Source organism: Hordeum vulgare, chromosome 1H (genome assembly GCF_904849725.1).
Source record: "Hordeum vulgare subsp. vulgare chromosome 1H, MorexV3_pseudomolecules_assembly, whole genome shotgun sequence".
NCBI lineage: Eukaryota > Viridiplantae > Streptophyta > Magnoliopsida > Poales > Poaceae > Hordeum > Hordeum vulgare.
In genome coordinates, this window is record NC_058518.1 from 12,437,967 (window position 1) to 12,451,544 (window position 13,578).

General features: G+C 42.6%; 1 protein-coding gene across 1 annotated transcript; it reads right to left on the reverse strand.

Annotated features, from left to right (window-relative positions):
• Window positions 1–1,154: 1,154 nt before the first annotated feature.
• Window positions 1,155–1,601, reverse strand: LOC123404697. Its single transcript, XM_045098648.1, has one exon. It carries the CDS (start codon window positions 1,586–1,588, stop codon window positions 1,283–1,285), a length of 306 nt encoding a protein of 101 aa, XP_044954583.1. The 5' UTR covers window positions 1,589–1,601; the 3' UTR covers window positions 1,155–1,282.
• Window positions 1,602–13,578: the final 11,977 nt, after the last annotated feature.

Sequence of the window (13,578 nt, forward strand, 5' to 3'; positions counted from 1 at the left end):
ACATAAATCTCGGTTATTTAGATGCAATAAGAAGTTAAATTTCCATGTCAAGCGCAGGCTTGAGCTGAATGACCGCGCCGGAATAAGAGTAAACAAGAATTTCAATTCTTTTGTTGTGGCAGCAGATGGTCATGAGAACCTAACTTTTGGTGAGAAAACTTGTCGCAATTTTCTAGAGAAAACAAGAAGGTTAAAATTTGGTAGTGGTGATGCTGAAGCGGTTCGTGACTATTTTATCAAAATGCAATCCGACAATCCAAACTTTTTTAGTGTCATGGATGTTGATGATGAATCCCGACTTCAGAATGTTTTTTGGGATGATGCAAGAAGCAGAGCAGTGTATGAATCTTTTCATGATGTCATTACTTTTGACACAACATACTTGGTGAACAAATATGATATGCCTTTTGCTTGTTTTGTCGGAGTGAATCATCATGGCCAATCAGTGCTGCTAGGGTGTGCTTTATTATCAAATGAAGATACTCCAACATTTGTCTGGTTATTTGAAGCATGGCTTACTTGTATGTCAAATCGGCATCCAAAAGCTATTATAACTGATCAAGCAAAAGCAATTCAGAATGGTGTGGAAGAAGTTTTCCCTGAATCTCGATATAGATGGTGCTTGTGCTAGTTTCATCATGGATGGCCGAGTCTTAGAGCGTACCGGTTCGGCCGTTGCTATGAAATCGGATGCATGAAATGTTGCTCACCGGAGACGAAACAGGGGTGCTGCCGGAGTTAGAGAAGAAACGCATCGAATCAAGGACTACAGATCTGGTGGATGATTTCTGATTCAAATACTCTCAGCAGCAGCATCGGGAGGCCGCAGGATCGGGAGGCCACCACACAGCTTCCATAGCAGCACCACATAGCAGTCTCCCATGGCAGCATGGGTCCATCATTGCAACCTCGCCGGAGCTTCCGACGACCGCCGCGGCGCTCCACTGCAACCTCGCCGGAGCTTCAGCTACCGACCCGGCGCTTCACTGCAACCTCGTCGGAGCTTCATTCCAACCTTGTCGGAGCTCGAACGACCGTTGGCGGTTCACTGCAGCTCCGGCGGCCCTTCAACGCAACTCTGCGCCGCGAGCTCCATGGCAACACCTCGACGTGCGCCACCAGTGAAGCTGTGCCATGCCAACACAGCGAGCTCCATGGCAACACCTCGACGTGTGCCACCGACGGAGCTTCACTGCGCCACGCCGGCGTGGCGGGCTTCATGGCAGCATCTCGATGTGCGCCACCGGTGGAGCTTCACTGCGCCACGCCGGTGCCACGAGCTTCATGGCAGCACCACGATGGCGTCCGACGAAGCGTCAATGCAGTGCTGCCACCGCGCACGGCGGTGCTCCAACGCAGTGAGACGCCGATGGGGTTGCTGTGGTGAAGCACATGGCAGGGACGGGCGGATGAACATGCGACGGCGATGCGCGTGCTTCGTCGTTTGCAGCACCGGCGGACACCATTGCATCCCCCGGTGAAGCCGCAACACCAGCGCGGCGGAGCTCCACTGCAGCCGCGGCAGCGATGCGCGGTGCTCCAATGTAGCGTCGGCAGCCCGTCGACGCGGAGGTGGCGGCGTTGCCATGGGACTCCTCTCTCGGGAGTGACGAACAGGGGTGGAGGAGGGGAAAAATGTGTGGAACAAGACGTTCGGGAATAGATAAGGTCATGGAGGGGAAGCGGTGGATGGTCGCAGAGGCACGTGTCAAACGCAGAGGGTGGTTTACATGTGGTGATAATCAACCAGTTTATTTTGATGCTTTTTCTTGAATCAATCGATTCTGGATCGGCTCCGGTGTCCCAGATGAACACGCTGCAAGGTAGAGGATGACAGGGTGGGACCCATAGTCAGTGGCGGAGAGCTGAGAAAGAAAAACAGAAAAAAAGGAAGTGGAGGGGTGGGTGCTCGCTGGGCTAAATGGGCCGGTCTGCTATTTCAATAATTCGCGTGTGCGAGGTATAGAAATGGGCTTCGTCTGCTGTGCTTCTATAGCCCAAGGTGAAGAGTAAACACTACGAAAACTAAATCGTGCATAGGAAAGTCTCTTGGCTAAAATAAAATATCAGTTAAATTCCTAAAATACTATAAACACACAGGAAAACACTATAGCTACATAAAAATAATGAACAATTTTTAGAGACCAAAACTAAATAAAATACACACAAAACTTCTGTAAATTATATTTTGGGGCTTTGTAAATGTTCCACAAAACATGTTAAAACTTCAGAGATAAAACCAAATAACAGTTAAAGAATCTGCAAACAAAATATATTGAAGGAGTCATATTTCCTTCTCTCATAATATTTTATTTTTTGAATGAGAATTGTTGTCAATATTCAAAATCGAAATGAGAGAATACTCAATTACTCCACCAATATTATTATTTGATGAAGTCATATCATCCTCTCTCATTTTTGAATTGGAAATTCCTGAACATTATAGGAGCTTCTCATCCGATTTTTGGCAACTTCCGGGATGTTCTTCCCCTGATTAATTTTTCTGTTTTTTCTTGTCTTATGATTTTTTTCTTATATTTCGAAAATTACTTGATTTCGTCAACATTTTCAATTTTTTTGAAAATTTATGAAAACACAAAAATTACATGAATTCATGATTTTTTTTACAAATTTAAAAAAATATTTGTTAACACTATTTAATTTATGAATCTTTTAATTTAATGAACTGTATTCAAATTTATAAATATATTTTCAAATTTTTAAACAGTTTTACTAATTTGGAAAACTGTATAAATGTTTAAACATTTTTTAAATACATGAACTATTTGGAATTGTGGTAGTTTTTTGAATGCTTGAAAAATTTAAAATTTATGAACTTAATGTGAATTCCTGAACATTTTATTAATTCTTCCATATTTATCAAATTCATGTACATTTTATAAATTATGGAGAAAAATAGAATCCTCTAATATTTTATGAATCTGAAAACAGGTTTCAAATATTATAAAGAAATCTTGAGTCTGTTAACAAGTTTTTAGACTTATGAAGAAACAAGTTTTTGGGTTTAAAACTCAAGTTGTTGAGTATGAAAAAGTTACAAAAAAGCTAACATTGGAGAAGTGCTGGCAAAACGAAAAATTTCGATGAGCTCGGTTTATAATTTGCTAGTTAAAACGAAAATCCGGGAAGAAAACTAGTTAGAGAACATAGAAGTTCCTTCATATTCAAGCGCAGAGGAAAGGAACATGTTCTTGATGCATGAATCACTTGCTGAGGATGAATTCACAAGGACCTTAGGCCTAGTACTTTTCGCTCGATTCTGGTGATTCTAGGTTTGGAAAATCAAAAGCTTAAAAGAACTCGATTTGATTGTCTAAAATCATCACACAATCGCTAGAATCGGTAGTGCAATCGAAAATCGCGTGCAAACCTTGATTCTGGCGATTCTAGGCACTTCCATAAAATAAAACGATCCAGTTTGAGACAATACACCTATTTCAAACGCAAATTACAAGGGAAATGCCACTAGAGGCTAGCCGCACGAACGAAAACGAGTCGTGCGACTCCTTCCTCTTGCCCTGCATCCCCCACTCCCCGCTCATCCTCGTGGTGGGGTTCCAGGGGCGCCGCCACCCGAGTGCCCGCCCTAGCAGCTCCTCCGCCAGCCCAACGCCGACCCTCCGCCCCACTCCTCCGCTCCGCACGCTCGCCTCCAGGCCGGGAGCCGCTGCTCCGCCCCGTTTGGTGTTCTCAAGATGAAATGACTAATTCTCGGAGGCATACCACGGTACAAACCAGATGCCCAAAAGATGATTGTCACTTCATACATGTGTCTCGACAACTTCATTCATGATAGCTAGCTGCATGATGAGCATTTTGATAACTTTGATAATGATGCGTATGTGCAACCCCATTGCCATTTACAGGCACCAACGCTCTACCACCCGAAGATGATGGTACCATGGCCGCAACACGTGAGGCTATTGCTACCAGTCTTGTACCAGGAGATTAGTCAATCTATTTGTACTGGAACTTCTTTTGTAGCAAAGAAAACGCGAAAACCTTCGTTACTGTAATATTTATCTATCTAAGATATTCATAAATCGTATTCATGCTCATATTTTATGATAAATTGTTTGAAACATCTAAGTGTTAGCAATCCAGCATCCAATTTTTGTTCAGAGGCGTTAATGATATTTCAACATACAACTTGCCCATAATATCAGACCACAATCTCCGACAAGAACTCGATGGCTGATTCAGGCTGATTTTGAAGGAAGATGATTGTGGTAAAGTTTCCCAAAAGCTGATCCTGGAGAATCAAAAGTTGAAAAGAACTCTGCCTTAGTGTCGTTGTGGGCTATTTGAAAGGTCATACATAAGGATATATACCAGTCGCCTCTTTTGATTTTCTTCATTTCTATCTCAATTTAATGTGTTTCCTTTAAATTTCTATGTTCCTTTGTTTTTATTATTGTTTTTATTTTTCTTCAATTTTCTTTCGTTTATTTTGCTTCTTTCTCTTTTTTTTGTATACATTGGCAAAAAATTATATGTTTAACCATTTTCAATACATGATTTATGTTTAAAAAATGCATGTTTAATGACTTTTTTTATACACATTGTATATTTTCTGTATATGTTAGGAACATTATTTTTACAGCTTGAACATTTCTTAAGTGTATGATTAAGATCGTTTGTTACGCGATCATCATTTTTTTTATGTTTTGATGTTCCATTTTTCAATCCATGTTCTACATTATTTATATACACCAGAATATTTTTTACATGTGTATCATTATTTAAATAGATGATTAATTTTTTCTCAAATAGTTTGTCTTTGATGACTACTTTTTCCGTACACATTATACATTTTCGTATGTGTCTCGAACAGTTCCAATTTTTTTGAAATACACGATTAATTTTTTTTGATATATGTTAAATAATTTGTTTAAAACTAGCAAAATAATCAAAGATTTACTTTTTTTGTGAGAATCAAAGATTTACTTACAAAAATACTCCCTCTGTAAACTAATATAAGAGCGTTTAGATTACTATAGGGGTTCCATGCCACCGACAAATGAGAGGAGCTTAGGCGATAAAATTTAGAGGTGTGGCTGGCCCAATATTATGGCAGGCCTTGGCTTGTCAAGAAGCGCTCTCACTTTCCCTTGACTTATCACTTGCAGCTATACATATTGCTTGAGACTGTCAAGGTGTGATCAAAGATATCCATGAAAATACCGGTGGGCTACACTCTAGCATTATCAAGGAGATTCATCTTACATCTTAGCAGTTCTCTCGCTATTCCATCATCTTCAAAGGAGGAGAAACTAACGTTGAGTCACATAGCCTCGCTAGACATAATCTATGCCTTTTTTTAGATGCCATGTGTGGCTCCTTAATCCTCCAGATCTGCGTTGTATCCCTATAAACTTTTTTAATCAATAAAGTGAAGTGTGTTTAGACTAAAAATAGCTAGAGGAGCTTAGGTGTTTTTTAGAAAAGGAGGATGAGCCCCGACTTGTGCATCTGGAAGATGCATGCAGTTATTTTATTAACTATTCATAAAGACCTTACAAAACAATACATCAATATATCTGAAGCCGTCATCTTGGCAACATCTATCGCTACTCCTATCCAATGATGAAGGGGTGCCGAATGTCCGAACTGAATACTAAATAGACATCACACCAAAGTCTCACATCTAAAGCTGGATGCCCCGATCAAGCCACATACCGGGTCTAGGGCACAAATCGGTTTGATGCACTCTCATAGGTCGTGGTCGTCGTCTTTCATCATCCATCTTCAGAGCACGTACTGACACATTGACCTTGCCAAGCCTGCCATCGATGCCCTCGCGGCGCTAGACAATGCCTCCACCGTACGCGCATTCATCATCATCCATCCGTCATTGAGACTTTGATGCGCCTCGCCGCCGAGACTCTACGACGTTGATGTGTCACAGGGAACATCGCTGCATCGTAGATGCCGTCCACTGGTCCCTCGAGCCTATGTACACCTCCAAGAATGACACCCTTAAGAGGGGTACGACACATGAGTAGCGAATAGAGGGTCTAAAGCTTGTCTCCAATGATGCCTTCAAGAAGGGGATGACGTAGAAAGACGCCGCCATCGCCGACCTTGGCAACGTCCCAAGAGTAGGGTTTTCACCCGGATCCTCTTGAGGACCCTCCATCCAACATCGTGTGCATGGAACCGCTACCAATCATCGTCGCCACGCATGAAGGTCGTACCAGTCGGATCGGATCTGACAGGAGACCAGGCCCACCACACCCCCGCCACCGGGATCAGATTTGATCTAACCCACCGCCGCTGCGGGTACGCAACCAATGTACAACGGGCCGACTCCACCGCATAGTCCCGATGAGGCCGCCGCCACCGTGATCTGCCACCGCTGAGCTGTCGATCCCCGCGCCCGCTTGACTCCGCCTCCTGTCGAGACCGCCCCGCACCAGCCCTTCAAGGCGGAAAGAACGGGATCCTGCCTCCGACTACCGTAAGGGGCTTGCATCGGCCGCCCCGACCGACGACGAGGTTGGCGGAATGTGGTGAGGAGGCTAGGGGAAGGAGATCCCCGCCGCCGCCCGAGTTGCCCGTGGGAGGGGGGCGCGGGGCTGGGAGTTGTGAGATTAGTCCTCTCACGCTTGAGTGCCTAACAAAAATGATACATAAGTACTGGAGAGGAGTGATTCACAGGAAACGACGAACTCACTTGGTGTCATGGGACATCATGCTTAGGCCCAAATCATATGGAAAATTGGACTCCAAGATATGAAACCGTTTACTTTGTGGGCAAGCCCGGCCTGGCCCGGAAATTTCGGACTGAGTTTGGGTTGGTATGGCCGGGCCAGGTTTCTCATGGCCAAGTCTACCCTTAATAGATTCTTGATAGATGTTGGCAATGCGTCCTCGACATGGCAAACTATTGTATATGGGCTTGAGCTGCTAAAGTAAGATCATTTGAAGGATCGGAAACGGTTCCCAAGTTCGAATATGGCATGATCCTTGGATCCTTCGTGACCACTCATGACGCCGATAACTGCAAAGCGACGGTGCCAACAAGTGGGTCGCTGATGTTCTCAACCCCCGATGGCACGCCCTACTCCAGCTGCACTTTTATCAGCCAGACATCGAGAGTATTCTACAGATTAAGACGTCCAACAAACTTGAAGCGGACTTCCTTGCATGGCATCCCAAGTTCCCGCTAAACGAGTGTGCTTCTCCAACATGGATTTTGTTTACGGGGTGTTTCGTTTCAAGGGACTAGACTTTTTTTTTAGTCCCAGGGACTAAAGAAAAAAGTTCCTTCAGTAAAGTCTTTTTTTAGTTCCTTAAATAAAAGTCCCTCCTGTTTGATTACATAGGAACTAAAAGAAAATTTTTTTATTCTAGTCTCTGTAAACAAACAAGGCCTTAACTGTATCCATGCACAATTCAAATCATGGCCTCCCATCACGCCTGGTTTCAAATTGAGTAGGCCCACCTAGCCATCCAATGTATCCCACAGTCACATGATATTCTCTCGCCCGTATATGAAATCATATTTCAACAGCTGTGGGATCGGGTCTTATAGATTCTTCTTTTACTAGGCCATGTAGTACCATGTGCTTTAGATTCTTGTCACCCGCACTGCAACCCACCATTTGTAAGGTGGCATGAGAAACCGCTATTTTTATGCTATGTTTAACCATGGTGTGGCTGACCCAATATTATCGGAGGCTTTGGCTTGTCAAGAAGCGCTCTCACTTGTCCTTAACTTATCACTTGCAGATATACAGATAGCTTCAGACTGTCAAGGTGTGACCAAAGATATCCATGAAAATACAGGTGGGCTACACTCTAGCATTATTAAGGAGATTAATCTTACGTCTTAGCAGTTCTCTCGCTGTTCCATCATCTTTGAAAGAGGAGAAACTAATCTGGAGTCACATAGCCTTGCTACGCATAGTCTATGCCTTTTTTCAGGACGCCATGTGTGGCTCCTTAATCCTTCAGATCTACATTGTATCCCTATGAACTTTTTTAATCAATAAAATGGAGTGTGTTTAGAATACAAATAAAGTTCTACCTAAAAGGGAGTTAAAATGAGGCACCCTGTATCAGAAACTACCATCTCTAAATTACATAACTAGGTACTTTTTCCTCTCCGCCTCTTGAACTTTCCCGTAGGCAAGTACGAGCTTGTAGTGTGGGCGTGGGCAGGTCGCGAGATACCGATTTGATTATATTCATTCCATATAGCGTTGTGATAACTGAGAACTCCTTATTTTGGTGGGCCATGTGAGTGTCTACACAATGCTTATTTGTATACATATTATTGCACATACAAACTTGTTATAACAATGTTGTATAATGCATGTGTAGGATGGTTTTGGACTGAGGAAGCAATTTTTGGTGCATATTTTAAAGTATGAAGAGAATGAAGCTAAAAACAATATCCCATCCATTGAACGAAGCATCATAGATCGCATCTATAGATGGACCTTCATTGCTTCAAAAGATGGACCTTCAAGACATGCTTATTTCTGATTTTTAAAATATACTTTTGTGACCATTATAATACAATTTGTGTGTGAACATGAATTTTATGCGGAGACATGTTTATGGACCGCGTGTTACACACGTTCTCATTTAGTTGGGAATCACACACGTTTAAATGGCTCGGTGAAAAAACTCATTAAATAAAAATCAGATTCAAAATAGATGTTTTTACTATAGATTATGATACGTGTGTTGGATCCCAAATATGTCACACTTTTAAAAAATATTTTGTAGCCATCTGAATTTTTTGATAAAAATATTTTACTATGATGCCATGCGAACTCATTTTATTTAAGACGTGCGTTGCACGTGCATGATTACTAGTCCTATTAAATGATGAAATATTCTCCATGGTTACGGTGCAATCATAAGCAAGGGACATCCGCTAAGAAACAACCTTATACCCTAAGATCCTACTCTAGGATGTGACCGACTCCACCGTCATAACGTTATAGCTGGAAAGTCTCGTTTCGGACAAATCGGAGGAAATATTTTTAAGAATTAGGGTATACATGTGTTTTGGGTGTTCCTAGGGGTTACCTTCACACAATCAAGCAAAAAGTTTCACTTTGCTGCCCCTTTCTGACGCCAGAATCTTTGTAAGAGCTAGGGCATTTTGTCTTTTGAAACAATTAATTAAAAAGTGCAAAATTAATTATGCAACTTCCTATCAAAATTATACTATATTGTTATGCATTTCGTTTATTTTCCAATTGGTTATTCATTTTACAATGGAGTAATGGCCACTGAGGAGTGGGACAAAGCTGTTCTTGGTTTCAAGGGATGGTAAGGGTGGGGCTTCACCCAGCAATAATTGATCTATGGCCAAGCCAAGTTTACTAGAGATGCAAGGTAACTAGTATGAGCTCTAGTAAAATTTTGATATCAAGGGGAATTGTAAAAGGCATTAAAAGAGGGTTTTTACCAAATCACGAGAAGGTGTTTGATGCTGTTTTGGGAAAGTAAAAGGGTTCTTCTTGTCTTGAGATTTAACAGGATCAAAGGGTAGATGGAAATGAGGTTGATCGCCCATTTTGGGATTATATGATGAAAGTTGCCAATGTAAACTTTCTAAACCCTAGAAATGGGCAGGAATAGATTTTCCTAGATCTGGTTATGCAAATCTATTCCCCTAATGCACCATTTGGTGTGGTGGCATTACTTCAGGAATAGAGTGTGTCCAAAATGTTTGCAACCAATTGAGGAAACTTGACAATGCAAAATTTCTTAATTCTAGCTAGAAATCAACATAAATGGGTTTGGGGGGATTTGGACAAGTGGATCCATTCTCCATGATGCACCACTTGGTGTGGACACATTATTAGGTGATTAGAACATGTCCACAATGTTTGAGAATAATTGGAGAAACTTGGCAATGTAAACTTGTCCAAGTTTCGACCTGGACACAGATGGTTTTGGAGTATGTTTGTGAATCATATTAATTTGGATTGAGACGAAACTTGGCAAGGTCATCATATATATCATGTGTGACTTACTAGAATTTTCTTGGAATTATTTAAGAATATTTCTTATAGAAATATTTTAAATACTTCAAATGAACAGAAATGGTTTTGGAGGGATTTGTACAATATTTTGTAACATACTGATAAAGAACTATTTAAAATATCCTAGAAATTCTCAAATTGAACAAACTAATAGAACACACTAGTATTAAACAATAAGAAAAATAATCATTCAAAAATCTATTTTCAAACTAAAGTTATTCACAAACGAGTGATTCACACAAATTTCAAACAATTCAAATTTAAACTATTCAAATTTGAAAACCAATGGCACTAACAGAAAGTTTATAATTTTTATGACCTAAGGCAAAAAGATTCACTCAAAAACACTAAACATTCTAAATGTTATTCAAAATCTAAAAACAAAAATTGTTATGTTTAAAAAAAGAAGAAAACAAATAAAGAAAGAAATAAAACCAAAGGTCCACCTCCCCACACGGAATTTGGATCGTCGATAAGGAGGACCTTTAGTCCCGAGTGGTGATACCAGCAGGGACTAAAGAGTATTTAGTCCCGGTTGGTATCACCAACTGGGACTAAAGGTCTCCCCCTATATAAGCGCGTGTTCTTGCGGTGCCCGTTACCACCCGGGAGAACATGGCACTTCAACGCCACCAGGCTGCTGAAATCCTCTCCGACGCCGTCGCCGATCCACTCGTAGCCATCGGTGATTGCCGTCTCTCAGCTCCCTGCTTGTTGCTGCACTGTCGCCGCGCCTGCACCACCTCGCCCGCGTCTACCCCCACGCCGCCTCCAGACCCTCCGCTGCCCGATCACCTCCGTCGACCGAGCCTCTTCATCGGTCGCCTCGCCTCCGCCACCCGAGCCTCTTCATCGGCCGCCTCGCCTCCGCCACCCGAGCCCATCCGTCGGCTGCCTCGCCCCACCGCCCAGACTACGCTCCGCCCAGGCCCTGCCGGTGAGAACCCACTGGCCAGCCCCTTCGAGCATTTTTTCTTTTTTCTCGCAATATATGATGATTCAATTTGCAATATGTTTATATGTATGATGAATATATGATGATATGCATGTTCTATGATGTTGTTAAAAGTTGTATGATAATATGTTGTTTATACTAATAATTAATTAATTTGCAATATGTTGTTTATATGTATGATGATAAATTAATTAGCAATATGCATGACCATAAATTAATTTGCAATATGTATGATAAGCATATGTATGATGATAAATAAATTTGCAATATGGTGTCCCCGACGATCGCCGGTGAGGAGTACCCGACGATCGCTGGTGATGAGTCCCCGACGATCGCCGATGAGGATCGAATCCCCGACAATCACCGGTGAGGATCGAGTCTCCGACGATCGTCAGAGGAGTCTCCGACGATCGCCGGTGAGGAGTCCCCGACGATCGCCGGTGAGGAGTCCCCGATGATCGCTGGGGAGGAGTCCCCGACAATCGTCGGCAAGGAGTCCCCGATGATCACCGGTGAGGATTCCCCGACAATCGCCGACAAGGAGTCCCGGATGATCACCGGTGAGGACTCCCCGACGATCGCTAGTGAGGAGTCCCAGACAACCACCGCAAAGCGCCATGTCCGGGATGATGCCTGACCTAGGAATTTGTTTTCATAGGAATTTGTTCTCGCATGGGTTATTAAATATGAGTAGCATAATAAAATGAAAATTATCGCATATGAATTTGTTTTCATAGGAATTTGTTCTCGACGACGATGGCCAGCCCGCATCCTCGTCGTGGACTCGGGGTCGTCGACCCGTTTGAGAGGCGCCATGTCCATGACTGGGCTCCGTCGGGCTGGCGTTGGGAGGTGCTACCTTTCGGGGCATGCAACTTGGTGAGGAACCGGGGTCTCATCGTTGACCCAGAGCTTCTATGATGGCGGTCGAGTGGGCCACTATCGGTGCAGAGGGAGCCGGTCCCCCGAGGAGCTGGTACGTCGCCGTGTCAGGGAGGAGGACGAGCAGGTCCGTTGCTACATGGTTTTGTTGGACGTCACGTTCTCAAATACCCCGCAGTTTCTTCAGGAATCTCACTCGAGCTATGATCCTGTGATGGTACCTTCTCTTTAGGTGTTCACTGCCGCATAGTACTACAACAACTCTTTGTTTGGTGATCAGTTTGATTGGGCGATATGTACTAGTGATATTATGTGATATTATTGTTGCATTAACTGGATTATTCGAGATATATTAGTGATACTGTATATTGTTGCATTAAATGAATTATTCGAGATGCATAAGTAAATTTTAATCCTCCGCACCATCGTCCCTAGCCTCTCAGAGTGAACCTCGCCTGCGGCAAACTATACTATGATTCAGTTTTTGATTATTTAGTGCATTGTAATTTAAAATGCTAAATCGTTCTATCTTTCTTTTGGATTAGTTAAGCCATGGACGATAGCGGTATATACCATGGAGATGACTTGTTCGACATCATACGCTCCTCCCTATACCAAGAGAATGACGACATGACATCTCAGAACTTCTAAACGAATCCGTTGATGGACTTGAGCAAGAACCAATAGACGTATAAAATGATGGCGAAGAAAATGTTAGATAATTAACAATGTGTGGCAAGGTATATATATATTAAGCCTGGTGATCATTAGTTGTATTAATTGATTTGTGCATATATATCGACAAATCTTTCTTCTTTTAGCCCTCCGAATCGAGCCAATCTTCTAGAAGGATACGAGGCCGGGCCAGAAAGTTGGGCGATGACATAAAGTTAAACATCAATGAAGTCGCCGAAGATGGCGAGCCGATTGATCCTTATGAGAATGCCCGTAAATTTATAAATCAATGCATAGTTATTGTTAGGGACCAAATACCAATTATCATTCGAGAATGGAATCGGCAAAAGGTAGATCGAGGAGTTAGTTACATTGACCAAAGATCGAAAGATTTGCTTTGGGATACCGTCATGTCACATTTCAACCTACCACAGGGTCTCACAGATAGCCAATGGTTGAAAGTCAAGAAATGAGATCTTAAGAAGATGGCCACACAATTTCAGGCATGGAAGAAAAGATTATACAACAACTGCATCAGGGATAAAAAGAAGACTCCACAATTCACTCGAGCACTAGAGAAGATAAAAGATCACTCACACGAGTTTGTGGAGTATAAGGAATCGGATGAAGCTCTGAAAGGTGAAGAAAAAAAAAAGGAAATTGATGAGAAAAAGGAGTATCACCATGTTTTGGGGACAGATGGCTACAAGAGAGCCCTGCCTAAGTGGAAATCACCTGAGGCCAAGATGGTTGCAGAAGGGGTCACTCCAGCTACACAAAAAATTGGCCCGACAGGTCCAAGAATTGGTTTTATGCACATGGGGGAAATTTGGACCCATCAACATGGCATATTATTACAAAGGAAAATCTTAAAACAACCTCAGACACTAATTTAAGCCAGTAAAAGATGCTCGAAATGAGGTGTTCCATCCCGAGAGAAAGAACGATGAGCTTACACGCACCCTGGGGAATCCTGAGCACGGAGGACGAACATGAGGCAAAGGCATTGTTTCGTGGGTTCATGGGGTAACCGGA